The sequence below is a fragment of the Xyrauchen texanus genome, chromosome 47 (genome assembly GCF_025860055.1).
Source record: "Xyrauchen texanus isolate HMW12.3.18 chromosome 47, RBS_HiC_50CHRs, whole genome shotgun sequence".
Taxonomy (NCBI): Eukaryota; Metazoa; Chordata; class Actinopteri; order Cypriniformes; family Catostomidae; genus Xyrauchen; species Xyrauchen texanus.
The window spans coordinates 7,467,014-7,488,078 of NC_068322.1; the positions used below are offsets into that span (position 1 = coordinate 7,467,014).

Sequence of the window (21,065 nt, forward strand, 5' to 3'; positions counted from 1 at the left end):
TACTGTAGGCAAGTATGTGAGCGCAGACGCTTCCAGCTTCACAAACTCGATTTTGTTCGTTGTTGCAATCCAAAATGTGTCAGACTTCAATTCATATCACAATGCGAGTACGCGTTGCATTCTCAACGTTGCCGCTAGGGGCGCTATAACGAGATTAGTATGAACTGTGTTTTTGCTCTCAAGTCAAATATTGCCATGGCAGAGCAACAGTTTGAAGAAAATATTGCTGATCCAGTAAGGTAAAGTCAATATATTTAGAGCAACTTACCTGAAAAATAACACATCCAGTTTAAGAGTACAGACTCTATTGCTCGCTTGAGTACTGAGGTTTGTTACCTTGTATAACATAAAGTTCAGAATGGCATACTACCCAAACTACTCTTAGGCTACTGCTTCTGCCATACCAGTCTATGGCAGAAATAGTAAGAGTAGTACAGTACGTTAGTATGTCATTCCGAACTCTGCCTTTGACTTTAACTTACATGCTCACAATAATCTTTTCAAAATGTTGCTCTGACATAACAGTAGTTGGCTTGAAATAGAAAACTGTCCAAAGTAGCAGATAGTTAACACTAATGTCCACTCTAGCGCCTCTTGTGGCAACGTTGAGAATGGAACACTTACTTGCGATATGTAATGAATTTTGGAACGCAACAACATAAGAAATCAATCGTGCATTGCTAGAAACGTCTCTGTTCATGTACTTTCGGGCTTTAGGGTCTGGTAGTATGTTGGTCAAAAGTATGTTCTCAGTTTTGGCTATTTCAACTACATTCATTACTGGTTCACAAACTCAAGAATATGGCCATGCAATCTCTTCAGGCAAACATTTTTAGTAGAATGGAGTGTACTTTCCCGTTCCAGCAGGTTTGTATCAGAAGGAAAATTGATGTTCTTCTATAGATTGTAGATTGAGAGTAAAATGCTGGAAACCATGCAGGTGAGAGGAACAGAATGTGTTGGAACAATCTGTTCGAAGTGACAGAAGACAAAGTTTTCATTTAATTTGAATGATTATGTGGAGACAATGAGAAATTGGCCTGTAGGGTTTCAGTTTCAGCTTTATTGAGAAAACATAGAGAGAGAGAGAGAGAGAGAGAGAGAGAGAGAGAGAGACTCCAGGGAGCACATTGATCAGACAGTTCACTTGGTTTGTATTTTTCTCATTTACAGGACATGAGTCCAACCCAGTGACTCAACAGAGTCCATCCTGAATACTGAAAAGTAAAAAAAGGGGAAATTGTCTGTATCGATGACATCAAAGTATAAATAAATAAATTAGACTGTGGCTTGTTTAACAATGTTTGTGAGCCTGATAATTGCTTAAAAAATGCAAATCAGCCAGCCAAATGAACACACATTGGAAAAAACGAAATATATATAATCAATATTTTTGTCTTGTTTTTCAGTAATGTTACATTTACTTAAGAAGCAAAATATGCTTGAGATATAAAGACTTTTTTTCAGAGAATATATCTTGAATTATGTTTTTTAAATCCCACAGGCAGTTTTTTCTTCTAGTTTTAAGCATAAACCACACAAAAATATTTTTTGTGAGATTTATGCTTAAAATAAATGTTTTATAAGTTTTATGCTTAAGAAAAATGCCAATGGGGTAAACAAAATTAACTCAAGATATAGTCTCTGAAAACAAATCTGTGTTTCTCAAGTGAATTTTTCTTGTTTTAAGGATGTTTAGATATTTGTACTGGAAAACAAGTGACTGATTAAGAGAATGATTCTTTGCAAAGCACCACACAGTATTTTTTACTAGTATTTTTGCCTTATTCTCCAGTAAAAATATATTAAAAATTATTAAAACAAGATACAAATACATGAGAAGCAAAATGGTATAAGATATTGAGTCTTGTTTTCAGAAAAATCTTGCAAAATTGGTGGGATTTATGCTTAAAATAAGAAAATAAATCTTTTTCAATGGTGTAAGAAAAATAAGCTTGCTTTCTATATGAAAGGTTTTATTTATTTATTTATTTTTGTCTTACTGCATTGGCAAATCATTTTTTTCTTCTTCTTGTTTTAAGCATAAATAAAATGTTATTAGATTTCTCTGGAAAAAAAGATGAAATATCTCATGTATTTTTTCTTTTCAAAAAAATGTATCTTGTTTTAAGAACATATAGATATTTTTGGGGCCTGGGTAGCTCAGAGAGTGAAGATGCTGACTACCACCACTGGAGTCATGAGTTCAAATCCAGGATGTGCTGAGTGACTCCAGCCAGGTGTCCTAAGCAACCAAATTGGCCGAGTTGCTAGGGAGGATAGAGTCACATGGGGTAACCTCCTCTTGGTCGCTATAATGTGGCTCGCTCTCGGTGGGGTGTGTGGTGAGTTGTGCATGGATGCCGCGGAGAATAGCGTGTAGCCTCCACACGCACTATGTCTCCGTGGTAACGCACTCAACAAGCCATGTGATTAGATGCACGGATTGACGGTCTCAGACGCTGAGGCAGCTGAGATTCGTCGTCCACCACCCGGATTGAGGCGAACCACTACGCCACCAGGAGGACATTTGGACATTCCAAATTGGGGAGAAAAGAAATAAAAAAGAATGTATAGATATTTTTACTGGAAAACAAGACAAAAGTACTCAGTAAGAAAATATTTTTTTGCAGTGGGAAACCACATACATACACACACCCACAAACATGGCTGCTTAAGTGTGATTTCGAAGAACATATGACTGCATTGAACAAATATAGACATTAATTATACTACGGGCAAATACAGCAACAGGTAAACCATGTTAGCGGGCTTGCGTTGATGGATGGTGAAACTTGAGGTGAGATATTGCGGTGTGTTTTAAGTGCACAATTGTGTGTGTTAATGTGCATGAAGGCACTCTGTCATAAATTAAAGTGAGATGTACAATGTGTGCTAGAGTGCATTTGATGATACTGAGTGTTTGAAAGGCACTGTGCCTGCTGCTAATGTGGGCACTAATGCGTGTATCAGTACGGCTGTAATGAGGCTGTACCATGTTTGTTATTACAGAACAAATTAAATAAAACACATTCAACACAAAAATGAGAAGTGATTCTTCTCTGGACACACTTTGTTTTCTGAGCTGATGAATCAAATTAAGTAGGGGAAATGCTGATTCAGATTGATTCGTTTTGCTAGAAACTCATTTCCTGTTCTGGCTAGGAATGAGAACAGGGATTTGAACAGGCAACTACTGCAATGTAACAGCTGGTTTTGACAATGGCTTTATGCGTCAGTGAAAGAGAACCTTGCTAAACTGGGATTATTCAAGTCTATTGAAACCCTAGTGATGCGTTTAGGGATGACATTTTCAATATGGATGGTACTGTAACTGAAGCCAAACTTGAAGGTAAATGATGACAGATTTCACCCAGATATTTTTGGCAGATGCTATTTGCACCCTGGTGCAAATAATGGTATATGCTATTTACACCCCGTGCAAATATTGCCAGATATTATTTGCACCCATATTTAAATACTAACATACAGTATAAGGGCATCCCTTTAGTGTGTTTATTGTGTTTATTTAGAGTCCCACAGACACACTACATTAACCCTTACCCCTAAACCTATCCTTACCGTAGAAAAAATTATCTTGCTTTTACTACAGTAACCATGGTATTTTTTGTAAATTTACAGTAACCACAAAAATAACTATGGTTACTATAATACCACCAAATTACTGTACTAACACCATAGTTAATTGCATTAAAACTATGGTTTCTGCCAAGAAAAATGGCCACTACAATATTAGTAATACAGTGATGGAATCTACAAACAAGCGATGCCAAGCCGCGGTCAAATGTGATCGACAGACCCCGCCTCTAGATCAAACCCTTTCTAATTCTGTCCACATTACAGACAGCTCAACAAGAGCATTTTTCACTCTCAGCTGCTTCAGTCCAGGAGCTTGGTGGCTAATCGGCATGGGGATAACAATTTTTTTTAATACCCTCTCTAGGGGGTAAGATTTAGGAAAAGCAGCGTGAGAAAGGAATAGCAACAGCAATAGAACGAATGAGAGTGAGAAGGTTAATATCTTGTGGCTTGGTTTTGACAGTTGTGTTTATGTGGTCTCCAATAAAGACCCTGCTCCTAAAAATCCTGCTAATCAGCACTCAATTATTCAGGTCAAATAAACCCTGGATGCTTTTTTTTTTTTTTTTTTTTTTTAAAGCAAGCCTTTTAGCCCTGCCTTGGGCCACCTTTGCCAGCGTGAGACTTTTGTCCATTAAAAGAACTTGGACGTGCACACTTGTGGCCATCGCACATATAAATAAGCAATTTCATCATTTTCGTGCACCATCAAAGCAAATTAAAGGTCATAAAAAGACAGCTCACTAAATTACAGTGTTCCTTTGAACTGCCCAAATTGGGAAAGACATTTAGAAGAAGCAATCATCTAATGGATTGAACAGATTTTGCTTGTAGTTTCTCTCTCCCTCGCTCAAACACACACCAGTGTGTGAAACTTTCCCATGAGAACAGCTCAGAAAACGAAGTCCTGCCCGTTTTCCGTACACCCCTCACAAAACAACCAGCGAGGTATCCTGGCAACAGTGCTCTGCATAAGAGGCGAAATGAAATATGAAGAAATGATAACAATTAAAATCTCTACCTCTAAGCTCCCTGCTGGAGAAAAAACTGCTTAAACCAGCCTGGTTTGCTGGTCTTAGCTGGTTTAAGATGGCCTGATCTAGATAGTCAAACCCCCTTTAAAACCAGCAAACAGACCAGCCTGACCAGCTACAGCTTTTTTTCCAGCAGGGCTGCTTTCCATTCCTGGAAACAAAATATTAAATCTTCCTTATTTCTATTTCACACAGTAATTCAAAATACTACTATATTGTGCTGCTCGCAGCCACTTTTTCATTAGACAATAAACAAATACAAAATAAAAAAAAAACAATCCTTAAATTTAGACCAACCAAGGGAGTGAAGAGGGGGTTGTGGGAACAGCATGCTAACTGAATCCCTGGAAAAGGGCCAAGCTTGAACCCGCATTGACCTCTGACCTCCCAGCTGCTACGGATGCGACCCCCTAACTGACCTAGTGGGAGAAGCCACTCACTGTCAATCACATTTGGTCACACCCCTTCTGTAAGGCACCGCTCAATGCCTTTTATATAATCCTTATTTTAGTGTGCATATAAGGTCTTCCTTTAAATATGCACCATTTGAATACACACACTCAAAGGCCTTCTATGGGAGAGAAGAGAGAGTTGTGGGAAACTTCCCAAGGGAACACGCAATTAGAAGTGGGGGAATTGAAGTCAGAACAAGTCTGATTATATCTTAAGTCTTATTAAGTCTTAAATTCTCGAGGCGCTCCTTACTGTGAAGCTTTGATAATGGTTGTGAGTGGCAGATTAATTATTAAAAGATAAAACCAGATTAATATTAAAAGGTGAAACCAGTTGAGCAGGTATGGCTCGTAATCTCTAATATTGCTTTTGATGTTTGGGAATTGGAGCCTTCAAACTGAACATTTACAATTCAATAGACAAATATAGTAGGATTCAGACCCTAGTCTTAAAAATTTAATTTCAAATTCCTTCCAAAATGTCCCATATTTGCCTTACTTGCAGTTTGACTGAAAGCTCCTTGGTCATATCAAAATAAAGCAACCGTCCATGCGGATATAAATACAATTTTACATTAAAGTGTTTGGTTAATCCAAACCAGCCTCCGCCAATGTCCGTCTCCCATTGGTTGACCTTGTTGAACAAGCTTAGAGCTCACAATGTGTGTTCACGCAACTGCAAATGTGTTTACTGCAGTTTTAGGTAGCTGGGAATTGAGTAATTGAACATAAGGAAGTCCAATTTGTAGAGTTGGTAGAGCTGGCTCTGCTGCGTTGAGCTGATGTTGTTGAAAAATATTGCCGCCATCTGGTCGGTTGTACGAGTGGATTTGGCGTATGATGGAAAACGCAATGAGTCGCCGACTCCAGCCAGCCTTAGCACGTTGTTGGAGTCTTCCTCCAATGTCTCGTATTTGCCGACCAGGTCGTAGTGAATGTGGCACGGGTGGCATAGCGAGAAAACCGTCTGCCAGTGTTCGTTTAACGGAGCTTCTCTCTGAGTGGCCGGGTCCACCAGGTACTCCGCGAACTCCTGGAACTTGACATCTGCACCGTTTTGCAACGCCTCGACCGTCGCGTTTTTGCGGTATCGCCGCACGATTTTCGTTCCATAGCGTTTGTGGAAGGAGGTGTTGTAGCGTAGTGTGAATTTGTTGCGGTAAGCTGACACTAGCCTCTCGAAGGGCTCGCGTACAAAGAGGAACTTGAGGTAGCTCTTGAGGCGGTGGTTGATGTCGGGAATGCTGTACTGGTTGAGCGTCTTGAGGTTGGAGGGTACGTGGGCCTCGTTGGACGGGATCTCCATGGGGTCACTGTACTTGCCCCGGCCGCTCAGTACCATCATGACACGTTTCCAGTTGGTGCAGGCAACCTTGGGAACGTAGCAGTAGATGAGCTCATGCTCCTCGTCCACCACTAGGTGCTTGAGGTCGCTGGGTGTCAAGACACGTCTCTTGTGGTTGGATGCGCTGTGGGCACGACATGTGTCCACTACCTGATCTCGTCGGGCTTGATGCAACAAAGGCTGGGAAAGAAAGGAAAAAAGAGATTATTGTAACAGTATGGCCTAATAGATTGTCTGCTTGGTCGATTAACAGGAGTCTTCCTTCTGCATAGTGAGAGTTCATGAACTTACCGGCAGCCTTGTCAATGGATAGCTGGGGTATCTGCTTTAAATTTTCTGTTTTCAATATTTTTTTACATAGTTTAAGTAAAGATTGTGTAAAATAACTACAGTAACTGTTCATTTTTATTCAATTACACTATTGTGAGCAGATCTCATTTGCTATCTTTAAATTGTATTATACTTTGTAGCATTATATCAGCATCCGTCCACCCTGCTATCTATATATCATATCGGCCATTAAAAAACCCATATCAGTTGACCACTACTTTTAGATAATCATAAGACCTATGCTGCAGGCAATGGAGTCTCTAATAGAGAAGTAACTGACAACATTATGCTCACATTCAATAATACCAAAGAAATAAAACCTTAGGCCCTCATTGGACATAGGAACATTCTCTCCTCACTTTAATCTGCTGTTTTACTCATGATTTGTGTGAACGTGAGTAAAAGTAATTGTTGTTGTAGCACCTCTTGTGTTATTTTCACCAGAAAACTGCTACAATACATTAAACGAGCCATACAGGTATAGTAACGCATGGGCTGGGGGCGGCTGTGGTTCAGGTGGTAGAGCGGGTCGGCTGCTAATCGCAGGGTTGGCGGTTCGTTTCCCGGCTCACATGACTCCACAGGCTGAAGTGTCCTTGGGCAAGACACTGAACCCCAAGTTGCTCCCAATGGCAGGCAAGCGTCTTGCATGGCAGCTCTGCCACCATTAGTGTATGAGTGTGTGTGTGTGTGTGTGTGTGTGTGTGTGTGTGTGTGTGTGTGTGTGTGTGTGTGTGTGTGTGTGTGTGTGTGTGTGTGTGTGTGAATGGGTAAATGGGACACAGTGTAAAGAGCTTTGGTAAGCTCTAAGGTTAAAAAAGGCGCTATATAAGTGCAGACCATTTCCCATAAAACATTTTATCTTTTTAATAATTTAACAATATATTTTAATATTAAGTAATACATATTAATGATACCTGTCTTTCTACACTATCGATAATACCAAATACAGACTCCATTTATGACACACGCGCTGTCTCGCTGGCTGCTCTTTTCCAGCTCTCATGTATGTGCGCAAAAAAAAAAAAACAGGTGTCTCGAACTCTCAAGTTTTGGCATGTTGGATGTAATCTAATATTTACACAGAACACAGAACGCTTCTCCAGAATCATTATTCAAACCTACACCTACCCACAAACACTGTCTATCTCTCCCTTTGTCTCTCTCGCTCTCTCTCTCTCTCTCTCTCTCTCTTTTATACAAACCCACTCTCAAATTGAGCTCTCTGTTCAAGTGGAATTTTCCCACAGAGTTGTATGGCTAGTATCTGTATTGACAGTTTATAAGATTCTTAGAATCAGCAGATGAATTGGCAAGGAGATTTAAATCATGTCTGAACACATTCAGAACAGAACATAAGCTCATAATTCTTTCATTTTCACAATGGAGATGTGTAAGTCCATAGTGATGATAAAGGGATTATTCACCCAAAAATTAAAACTCTGTCAGCATTTGATCGGAACAAAATGAGAGTGAATAAATAATGACAGAATTTTCATTTTGGGTCAACTATCCCTTTAAATTAATCCAAGAACTCCATTCACAGAAGCATGAGACTGTGTGTCTCTGTACTGTGTCTAACACCAGAATGAATTACAATCATTATCAAATTATCTCTCTATCTCTGTCTGTAGGATTGTAAAATCTTTATCACTATACACAAAGAGCTCATCAGTAACAGCAGCAGAGCACAGTATACAGTATTTGGCAGAGTCATTTTGAAACACTCAGAGCTTTTCTGGGAAGCATTGCCTCTTCATACATATATAGCTAATGATATAGTGCCCACTTCACTTCCTGCAGACACGTCAGGACTTTGGTAATAGAAAACCTTGATCTAAAAGCTTGAGCTGCTCATCTTGCTGTTGGTTCTGCACTCCACAGATAAAGAGAGGCTAAATAAGAATAAAACAGGTGGTGAAGAGGGAATGTAAGGTACTTTATGATTTGGCAGTTCTTGGTTTAGTCATTTTATGCAGAATTTTAGCTGTTTTCCCTTTGTGTCCCTCTCTTTCTCCTATCTCTCTCTGATCTGATGAATAACACTATCAACCACGGATGCAATAAGCAACTCCACAACCGTATGTCCATGGGGCCAGTTCAAAGCAAGAAGTGTGCGTGTGTGTCTGTGCGTGATCTGTGTGTTGAGAGGGCTAAGAACAGCTACATGCATGTGACTATAGCTTTGTTCTAAAACCTACTGAGCTTTCTTGCTGCGTACTTGCCTTCATAGGCAGAACGTATATTTAATGATATATAAGTTCATTTATAATATTAATTTATCTCGCTTCGTCTGCCATTTTGGATTTATTTTTTTACTGAGCTCATGAAAATGCATTCTGGGATTGCCTTCTACATGAAGGATACACGTGACTACCTTCAAATTTGGCCAACGCAAAGTATCTTATGGGCTGTTTGCACCCATCTGCACTGTTTTTCAGTCGTTTCTCTACGTATTTCTATAAGCATGTGCCATACAGACGTATTCTGTCTGATCTCATGAAAATTGTGTGACTGAGGTGACATTTTTGCTTATAAGTATATTATGTGATTCATTGCACGTATTGTGGCAGTGCCGAGGTGAAATGTCCACTGAGTGGCGCTACAAGTGAGTTTTTTAGCCCTAAATATTTCAAGTTGGTAGGGTACAGCAGGGCTAAAGGCTCCACGGGGTAAAAAGGCCCCATTGATTTCATTTTCTCCCAAAACACTAAATAGCAACAAAAAATACCACAGCACTTTAATAAACATCTGCTTGTCACTATGCACTGGAAAACTGTCCTGTTACATGGATCTCATTTTTATACATTTTTTAAATGTTGCAAATTTGTCAAGCTAATGAATATTCCTAAAGTTAACACATTACTTTTGAGACAAAATACTTATTTATCATTTTTGCAAAGCAGTTTTGTTTAAGGTCATTAAATCAATCATTTTTCAATAACTGTCCAATAAGTGTTAGGATAGTATTTGGGGTAAAAGCCCCCTGTTGCAGGGGCTAAATTGTAAAGTGTAGCGAATAGATTTGTTATAAAAATGCTCAAAGTGGGCTCATCCAATCATATTAGAGATTAGTTTGTTTATAGAATACTTGAGATGTAATAAAATGCCAAATGTGTTTGAAATTAACAGGAAATGGTTAACCTTTTCTGAAGTAGTTATTTTGAGTAGACTAAGCATCATCTTAATATGTTGCTCAAAAAAGCAACTTGGTGTCTCAAAATTATTTGCATTAGTTGATAAATTGCACCTTATAACTATTGGCCCGGTATCTACACAATATCACTTTAAACCCCCTAGAGGCCTTTTACCCCAGGTGTGGAGTAAAAGGCTCCCTCGCCACCTTTTTTTTTTTTATGAATTTAAATCCAAACAACCTTTCATTATTATTTATTTGCTCCATCCATTTTCAATATGTTTTGTTTGTTTTTTGAACTTGATATATTTTGTGATCAGAAAAAAGCTAAATTTCCTTAAGGGGTGCCTTTAACCCCATTGTACTCTTTAGCTGCAGCCTGGAGATCTCCAAATGGGGGCAGAATCTCCAGCATAGGGCGTTGTTTATCCAGAAGTAGGCGGGGTTACTCCAAAAGGGGATGACACCTCCACAGATGGATAGGGTTAGGGAAAGGTTTACTGTATGTAAGGGGCTCCCTATATCTTTGATGGCAGTTTGGAGCTCCTGGCCCTTTTTTGGAGCTCTGTCTGCAGCTATACCCTTATCAAATATTTTAGGTTTTTAAAGGAAATTTCTCTCATCATTTACTCATCTTCATGCCCTCCCAGATGTGTATGACTTTCTTTCTTCAGCAGAACACAAACAAAGATTTTAAGAGGAATACCTCAGCTCTGTAGGTCCTCACAATGCAAGTGTATGGTGATCAGACCTTTGTAGCTTTGATGTCATAAGGTAGCATTGTGTGAGGAATAGGGCGAAAAGTACGTGTTAATGAACTGATAATCTGTAGTTTTAGCACTTCTAGTGTTAATTTCACCAGGAAACTGCTATGATAAATACAACAAGCCACGAAAAAATAATTGTGCAAAAAACGTAAGTATAGTTATGCGATTCTATGAAACAAAGTTGGACGTGTTTGACCGTTGAGCCGCATCTCGCTGTTTTTATAGCATCTCACGAAGAGCGCCGTGTTTTTTATACACTGTCAAGTCAAGTAAAAAAACACATGTTGAGATACCTGTGTTCTGTTTTGTTACGCTGCATCTATAGCTTTTTATTTTTGAGTGCAAAAACAAGTTTGGTTTGAACAGCCCCTTAGTATGCGGCATAATTAAGAAGCTTATTTTTGGAGCATGCTTTGCATCAGGCAGCTCACTAGGTTTTGCAGCAGAGTAATTCACTCAGTGAGAATGCAGATCACAGGTTTTTTCTTTGTTTATTTCTTGTCGCAAGTCCATCTTGTATCTGTTGGTCAGACTTCCATCTTGCTATCACAGAGTAGAAAAGGATGCTAAGACATATGGATTCTCTCTCTTTACACTTTAGTCTCTCTCTCTCTCTGTGTCTCTCTCTCTCAGACAAAAATACACATTCACATGGTACTCTGCTTGTCTATAGACGCCCAGAGCAAATGTATTCCCAGCACACCAACCAGGCTAGCTGCTCTCCGCCGCAATTAGATAGCTGGAATGCATTCGCATAATAATACTGGCATAAAACACACACACGCACACACTCAACTTCTGGCAGAGGTTTGAAAGAAAGAAAACTACATACTTTTCCATTCACGTTCAGCATGTATATATATATACAAATAAAAAGAAAATAGTATTTGTGAATAAATTATCCATTTGCTTTACAGTGTGCTCTTAAATGCATTGTACTATTACTTTAATTTAGTTTTACTTTAACACAGCTGGCAGTAAGTTGCCTACGGTAATTGTTGCATTTTGTCAAGATGATAAGCTACAAGGGTAGCATTGAGAATGATTTTGTGTTAGTGTGTTTGTGGTACGCTTGTGTTTGTGTGTTACACCAACATGCGCACATTTGTCTTCACATTCAGACTGCCACGTTCAGACTCTCCAGCACAACACCGTTAATACCAAACATACACGACACCCAAGAGGAAAGCATCAGTTATCATAAATTCAAAGCCCTGGTTTGCATGCCAGAGAGGGTGCTAACATCTCACCGAGAGTTTAGTGTTTATGCTTTTTGCGAGGCTCTATTACCCATAGGCTGTGTCTGAAACCTAAAGCAGCTGCTTAGCAGCCTCGCTGCCCAATCAGTCAATGACTTCACAGGCAGCGTGTTTGTATGAAGGTAATTCCAAAGGGGGGGGGTCCAGAACCCCCATAACAGTAAATGGTAGAGTATATTTTCTCCACCAGCACAAACACATTTGACCCCGTGACCGTGATGACCTCATATGCCGCTCTCAGTCATGCAAGAGATACATTATTAAAGACAGTCAGACCCCTCCCATCTCTCATCCTTCCCTCCAACTGTCCCAATGCTGAGATTTATCATCCATTGATCTCAGCTCAGAGAGAAAGAAAGAGAGATTAGCACACTCAGAGGTCTGAAGCTGAACTCACAAAATAAATCTGATTTGAGAGGGTCGCAGTAAAACAGGAAGGGTTACATTTTCAGAATCAATTTTCATTGGCTGATCTGGCTCTACTGATGTCCCAAAATGCATATCTAATATCTCAACTGTGCCTCCTAGAGAACAACAATATAAAAGAATAATTGAATAGGGAATTATCCTGTGAAAGACTCTCAATCTCAATCTCACTCCAATCAAAATTCAGAGTTGGTCTTACCAAGACCAAATAAGCAGTGCTATGCTGTGCATATTCATTTGAAGGAATTTAAGAAACAGTACACTGATGAATGATTTTTTTTTTCATTTACTCACCATGAGGTTCCAAAGAAAAAATGTCAGTCTTCTCTCTCTCTCTCTCTCTCTCTCTCTCTCTCTCTCTCTCTCTCTCTCTCTCTCTCTCTCATTGTATGAATAATAGCTGCATGAATTTTCTTCAAAATTCTCATTTTGTGTTCTCCAGATAAAATAACAGCATACGAGTTTGCAACCCTTTTTAAGTCTCATCTTTCACAGATCTTCTAAAGAGTGTCTGATTTCAACATGCAGTGCCACAGATTAGAAGGACACACATCTGAAGTTCAGTATAAAATAACTAAAACAACAGATTAGATTCAATGCAAGTATAATTGGCAGAAACGATGCGCCACCTTTGTCTCATTTTCTTTTTGTTCTTATACTTTTTTGCACTTTATTATCATGCAGTAACACACTGACATAATCATTGATGCATGCAGTCATGAAATCAGAGCCCCCCTTCCCCCCACTCAATTCTGAACACGGGTGTTGAAAAGAGACATATTACCAGGTGTTGGATAAATGTGTATGGTGCCTTTGCACTTGTGGTCGCTAATACCAGGCAATAAACAGGGCACACACAGAGCGTACGTGTGAGAGAGAGTGAATAATCCTATGATGAAACAAAATGATGCTTAAATTCAAGTAGAACTGGTCTCAGTTCGATGCTTATCATGCACCCATGCACCTGGCCTGTAAAGTCGGCATCCCGCTTTGTTGCAGTGGCGATGATGACTCATGCCTGCTGAGCTGTGGTTGTGAGCGGACACTCAGCCTGGCTGAGCACTGCGCTAGTTAAAGTGAATGTGTATGTATGTATGTATGTGTGGCTGTCTGAATTTGCTTAGTAAACACCAAACAGCATGCCAGGTCTCTCAGTACTGCACTGCAAGACAGTTAATACCTTTCTTTGCCCTCTTTAGACATTGCATACACTTGTCACACATACTGCTGATAAAGGTGTCCTTGTAAGTATTACCCTGCACACTCCCAGCGGTCCCTGATTCGACGCACTGCTCATCTTCACAGATCTCTTGTCTATCTCTTATAGCGGAAGGCTTGATTTAGTTCTGCTGCAGTAAAATTGATCTGGTGTCAATGAGTGGAAGAGAATGAGGCGAACACTACTCTGCCTGCATCTCCTATAAAACCCTCTACCATGAGATAGTTTACGAGGCCAAATCAACTTTTACGAAGTGTAAAAGAGAGCCAAGCACCAGCAAGGATGATCACATTATTTCTCATAAAAGCACGTGTGCTTGATGATTCCATTATTGAATCATCCAATTCAATCTCTTTCCACTAAATTTCTCATTATTACTATTGCTCATACTTACAGTTTGAGATTTGAACCTATATATTAAAATTGAGCATAACTAGTCCCGCAGTGTTTGTGATAAAGATATGAATGATATCTTGAATTATGTGGCTTGTTGAGGAGAAATGTGCTATAAGATAGCACAATAAAATGGGCAAAGAAATACATAGGCATACATTAAATGAGGGAATGAGCCATATCTAAAGACCAGAATATCATAGAGGCTTGGGGGTGAACTCTTTTATTTGGTCCAGTTAGCAACCATATTACAACTACAAAGAGCACCATAGCAACCATCTAGCAACCACCCAGAACACACTAGCAACCATACAGTAACACCCCCTTAAACCACAACACCCTTTTGCAAGGGCCTTTTGCAATCCTTTTATAAGGGCAAGCCCCACTCCAAAAAACTAATTTAATCATATTTAAGTTGACGTTACTAGGGAATAGATAAGGTGTATAAAATATTAAACCCTTTTAAGTGAACTTGCAATAACTAGATTATTAAAAAAAACTGTAATATAATTATCTGGTGGTAACAATTAATCATTTACCTTAAGTGTGCCTTAAATGTGACTTCATTGGACCTGTAGAGAATATATAATAAGGTGTACATCAATGCTGGTGGTTATAGAGGGAGGGTGAATGGAACAGCAGGAGAGAGAGAGATAGAGAGAGGGGCTGAAAGGGAATAGTGTCAAATGACCTCCGCTAACACAGGAAGTTTCCACTGGCTTTTGCCAATGCTGCCAATGTGCCTTGTCTACTACCCAGGCACACGCGTCAACACACACAAACGCATGCACATGGACTTGCAGTGTCCTGGTTTGGAAGGATGTGTAAAAGTGCAGGGAAAATGTTACCATGTGTTGGCAGGGTGTGATGTTAGACAGAGGTTTTAAACTTTTTAATGCCAATGAACCTTAAATATAATGATCACTTTGAAAGTGACCACCTTTATAAAATATGAAGGTAGCTATATATTTGCATGTGAAAAGACAATCTTATGTAAAGAAACATGAAACATCCATTTATACTGAATGTGTGAATAATAAAATCATGGTAGTATACATATATAAAATACAATTTTTAATAATGGGCTTTTATTGGTCATTGGACTACAGCTTCCATAATTTTGAGTTTCATGCAATTAAGTAAAAGGTCTCAATTTCATGCTTTCTTATGATATAATTACTTTGTTGAAATATCATTACTTTGCTTAGATATAATTATTTAAATTTTTTTTTATTATATTACTTTAGTGCTTAAAACCAATGTATGGGTCTAAGTGGCTCAAACTGATGGAGCAGGTCACAATTATTAATATATTATCTGGTGATTATTAACTTAAAGTAAACAGTGTTCTGTATCTTTTTTCCACCAAATATTTGTGTTCTACATAATTTCAGAATATTAGAGAAACCTTTTCAATTTACATTTTTGATTATAGCTTCAAAGCAGCTTACAGGAAATAGTGTACAACCAGTAAGCATGTCAAAGAAAACATTGGTGATTAGTTTTTTTTTCCTCCACAAAAGTATATGCAGATTTGTTTTTTATTTCTTTCTGTTAAAATCTATTTGTGAAATATTTTTTTTCCCTCTCAAATTTTCTGTGGAACCCAGATTGAAATCCCTTGATAAAAGATTTAAGAGCGTGTATGGACACATCTTGTTGTATCCAAACCTACACACCTGAAAAACCTGCCTTAAAAACAACAAATAATAACATTCCCACCGAGCCAGTGAGAGAAAGAGACTCAGAGAAGGAAGGACGAGAGGAAATGAGGGAGGGTGGGGAGTAAGAGATCCTGGGAACTCGTGTCAAGCCGGTGATTTTCCACCTCTCGCACCTGAAAAGCATCTTATACTGAGCTACAGAGACGCAGCATAAAGGAGTTCAGTTCAGCAAGTTCACAGACTAATGTCAGAGTTGTATGCTTGAGTGTGTGTGTGTGTGTGTGTGTGTGTGTGTTGAGAGAAATAGGAGACATATGATGCGATGATTATAGTTCTTCTTTGAATAGTTTAAGTGTAATGAAAGGCTGCCTTAACTTTCACCAGATTATCAAAGAGTGCCTCAATCATACACACACACACACACACACACACTACACTCACACACACACACACACACACACACACACACACACATACATGTTGGGTTTCCATGTTTTATGGGGACTTTCCATAGACATAGGTTTTTATACTGTAAAAACTTTATATTCTATCCCCTACCCCTAAACCTTACCTTCTCAGAAAACTTTCTGCATTTTTACTTTTTCAAAAAACATCATTTAATACGATTTAAAAGCTGTTTTCCTCATGGGGACCAACAAAATGTCCCCCACAAATTGATAAATACACGCTCACACACACACACACACACACACACACACTCACTAACACACACACACACACTCACAAACACACACTCCCACTCACACACACACACACACATTTGGTGTGTGTTTAATTTGGTTTGCGTTAATTATTTTACAGTTTACTTATTATAATTTTTTTATTCTATATTATCCTAGTTTTAGTAAACAACAATAGCCCTGAGACACACAAACAAATAAACAGCGAGTTCATTTACGATAATCTTCGGTTCTCACGAGCCAGTGAAGCTGAAACTAAAGCAGTACTCTCTGCTCTACGTGAGTGCTTCCTGACGTCTTGTCCAGCATTTAGTCCCAGCGCAAACTCATGTCTGTAAACATCTGAATATGAAGTACCAAAACTGACTCTAATAAGAGTAAAAGAAAGCAGTGAAGATGTTTAAAGCCCAACAAAAGAGACGCATTCTATGGTTACAACAGACGGATGGGACTGCAGGTGTTTTTGTGTGTTGCTTCAGTTCGTTGGTATCTGAGTCAGATCCACTTTGATTAGATATGTCTGTTTGCCTGTCTGATCTTGCGTCCTGTTTGTGTAATCATTTATGACATTTGGGGTGTGTTCATCCCTCAGGTGTTATCACATACGCATTCTTTCATATACAGTGATGGAATCATGTTCCATTGAAGAAGGCCAGAAGAGTCCTTAGATACAGAGAAGTATGACAGCTGTCAGCCAACTGACTCCACAGTTCATGCCCATAAGCTCTCTCTCGCTCTTGCTCTTGCTCTCTGTTATAAAACTCATTGAGCTGCCTACCTAGACAGCATTTTAGGCACTTTATGCCAATTGCAGATATATTGAATACACTGAAAAAATACTGAAAAGTACTGAATGATATATATTTCTCATCCTTGATTCTAATAAAAATTGGACTATAATATTTGTATGTGCTATGTATTTCTATGCTTGTGTTGCATCGTTATATTAGCAACATGCTAACATTGATCTCCAAACATTTACACTCTCTATTAAAGGTGCATTCAAGTCCTCCAGGGAAGTTTGTACTAACGAGGTCGGGAGTCGGATGTGTGTTCAAGGGATTTTAGTTAACGAAGACTGTTTTTGTATTGCTGTTTCAAATCTTTTTCTCTTTTTCACTTACAGGCGCTTGACACTTTCTATATCTTTTTTATATTTCTCGTGCCGCCACATATAATGATGGGAAATTATGTTTGTTGCACATGTCTTTTGCCTCATAAACTAGCTAAATGGTATTATTTTATGGCAAGCTTTATTGCTATATTTCAGAAACAGTACAGTACAAAAAATGTGGACAAACTAAACTGCACAGTCAAAATTCACGAGTAAAACTGAATTACTATACCAATATCAGTTTGCTTTCAGGGCTCAATTCCGACTTTGTGGTAGCGTTCATGTGGGCTCAACTTGTAAATCCGATCATTCTGACATGAACGCACCAAAAAAATCAGTTTTGCATCGCTATCTTAGCAACATCGATCACCAGACATGTCCACTCGGTATTAAAATCAGTATTGAATTGTTAGCTTAGCAACATGCTAACATCGATCACCAAAGATTTCCACTGTCTATTAAAATCAGTATTGCATTGTTAGCTTAGCAACATGCTAACACTAATCACCAAATATATATGCTCTATTAAAATCAGTAATGCATCGGTAACTTAGCAACATGATAAACTCGACTGACAGACATTTACACTCTTAAAATCAGTAATGCATCCATAGCTTAGCAACTTGCTAACATCGATCACCAAAGATTTCCACTGTCTATTAAAATCAGTATTGCATCGATAGCTTAGCAACATGCTAAGGTCAATCGCCAAACATTTCCACTCTCTATCTCTATTAACTGTGCTTCATGTTAGCAATGCTATTTGTGTTTTTGATCTAGAGCATTCCAAATCAGTCACTTATGCAGCTACATTTCAGTTAGGATACTAGAATGCTACTATGGCCATGTAGGAAGCAGAAAGCAAGGCAGGTCTGTATGTTTTGGAAAAGACCCTAAAGTCCATGACCTTTTTAGTACACAATACATTCAGGCCAAACAAGCCAAACTAAACTCTATTAAATAAATGTATCTACTCATCATTTTGATTATCATGCTTATTGCCTGAAATTGCAGTTGGAGCTAGACGTAAAAATAAACTATGCATCTCTTGGGATGTCCTCATTATGGTTGAGATGGTAAGATTTACTATATCCAGCTCATTTACACAAAAAGAGAAAGTGGAAATGTTCAACGATCGGGCTTGAGTCTCATTACACAGCAGGATCAGTAAAAAGCTGAACAGAGGTTCATTACAACCTGACTAAAGAGCTTTGCACAGAGCGAACAGCCAGTAAAAGAATACAGTGAGAGAGAGAGAGAGAGAGAGAGAGAGAGAGAGAGAGTAATCTGCCATAATAGTCTCTATGTAATAGTTTTAGTACCTGCCACAGCTCCTGCCTGAATAATAAAAGCTGTGTTGTAAAACTACATACTGCATTTAAATGGCTAGTAGAATGCTTTTACTGTATGGTATTTGAGTGTATATAATGGCTGCTGAACATTACTACATAATACCAGCACATAAGTAATGTATGTACAGTGTTTGGGTCTATTAACTGCACACATCAGCTGTGGTGTGTGTGTGTGTGTGTGTGTGTGTGTGTGTGTGTGTGTGTGTGTGTGTGTGTACATGTTTATACTACATTGTGGGGACCAAATGTCCCCACAAGTATAGTAAAACCTGAGATCACCTACCTTGTGGGGCCCAGCCAGCGGTCCCCGTGAGGAAAATGCCTTAGTAAACGCAGTTTTTTTTTAAATGTTAAAATGTTATAAGGTTTCTCTGAGGGTTTAGGGTTAGGGGATATATATTATCATTAGATCTCTATTAAATCCATAAAATTCATGAAAGTCTATAGTGAGTCCCCACAATGATATAAAAACAAATTTGAGTGAATGTGTGTGTGTGTGTGTGTGTGTGTGTGTGTGTGTGTGTGTGTGTGTGTGTGTGTGTGTATATTGAAATTTATAGATAAGCAATAGTCCCGTAAAAGTGTCTCCAAACTCAATGAAACTCTGTTGCCTTCATGTGTATCAAATGGCAAATGGTTAACAAGTGGTCAGGCAAGAAAGACTCATACTCCTGGAAAAATGTATGAAACTTTACATTCGTGCTGCTGCATATGGAAAACTCACTTATGGAAAGTCAAAATAAACTGTACCTTTATTCATACTCACTTTGCATCCACCCAAAAGATGTACTCTTTTTTTTAAGGGGTTCGGATGCACATCAAAACAGGTGTGTTTGGGGACACATTTTGGGAACGTCCTTAAAAAAGCTATACATAAATCAAATAAAAATGTATTTTAATTCTGAAAAATGCAAGAGGTTTTGAGTCACGGATAGTCTATAATAGTTATAATTTGCAATATAAGTCTATTGTATGTCTTCATTTAGAAGGCAATGTAGTGTCAGACAAGACCATCTACTTAACTTAATTTATGTACAAAACATACTGAAAGCACTAGGACTGCCGTCTCAAGGTGAGCAAGTTGCGGAGTGCAGGATGAAAACAAACCATTACAGCTACACCCACTGTCCTTACATTCTGGAACAAGAAAGTCGTCCGGGTGACAAAGAACAGTTTAAATGGGCTATCAATCACATAAAGTTGGAGGTGGACAGAAACAAACAAGAAGGTGAGCGTGAGAAATACAGAAAGAGAGAAAGGTGAAATTAAACCGGATGAAATCTAGCCACACATAATGTTCGCTTTGTGGTTGAGCGGATCTGCTCGGCTAAGCTGAGAAAACGCACATGTTTAACATTGGAAATGAAATGTGAGTGCTCTTGTGTGTTTCCATAGTAACACGTTCAGGCATTCTGCTGAAGGTCCAGAGGTTATTCTTTTCTGCTGTTTTTAATGCAGAGAAAGGCTAAAAGACTTAAAGACTCCACAACTAAATCTTTATCAGACATACTGTATGCATATATAGACATAACTAAAAAATGTACTCCATAGTCCAAAGCCAAAATAACATTTGTGTCAACCATTATGACATCATCATTTTGCATTAATAGGATTATTATTAATTCAAGGTTTTAACAACAATATTGCACTCTGGTGTGTAATGTATGTCATCTGACATCTTAAATTTAGGGGTGTAACATAGAAAGCACTGATACCTGTGTAGGGTTGTACAGTTCTTGTAAGGCGTTTCTGGAGCCTTTTCGGCAGCAGCCCTCCACTGTGAATGGGTTCCTCCTCATAACTGCAACAAAACACAGAAACAGAGAAGCGAACTGTTAAAATAGACAAACAGAGACAAGCAGACATCAAAAGTGTGTTTTCTTACAATACAATGTGTAGTGTAGTCACTCTAAACTGGTGGGTTGCAATTCGAAAATGGATCACAGATCTGTTCTAATAGGGTTGCATCCAGCATGGAGACAAAATAAATAAATAAATAAACAAATCAATGGGAAATGCAAATAATAACATGCAACCAACCATATAAGTGCGCACAAGACACAGATTTGGTACCAAAACAGTTTATCATGCAAAAGTCAGCAAAACTGTCCTTAAAATAAATGATTGAAATATATCAAAATAATGAATTACTACTAAATAGAAATAATAATAAAATAATTAAAATAATACACAAGTTAACAAAACATTTCTTAAATCTATTATACAAATTTATTAAAATAATGATAATGCCTTTAATGATAATAAAATGAATC

At 38.5% G+C, this 21,065-nt stretch overlaps 1 protein-coding gene across 2 annotated transcripts in view; it reads right to left on the minus strand.

Annotated features, from left to right (window-relative positions):
* Positions 1-1,049: 1,049 nt before the first annotated feature.
* LOC127638919 (carbohydrate sulfotransferase 11) overlaps positions 1,050-21,065 on the minus strand; it is a 49,109-nt gene continuing 29,093 nt past the window's right edge. For both annotated transcript variants that reach the window (XM_052120677.1, XM_052120676.1), the window contains exons 2-3: positions 20,508-20,593; positions 1,050-6,611 (exon numbers count right to left, since the gene is read on the minus strand). In XM_052120677.1, the coding sequence (XP_051976637.1) occupies positions 5,775-6,611; positions 20,508-20,593 (923 nt within the window). In that variant the 3' untranslated portion in view covers positions 1,050-5,774. The remainder of the gene's footprint in view (positions 6,612-20,507; positions 20,594-21,065) is intronic.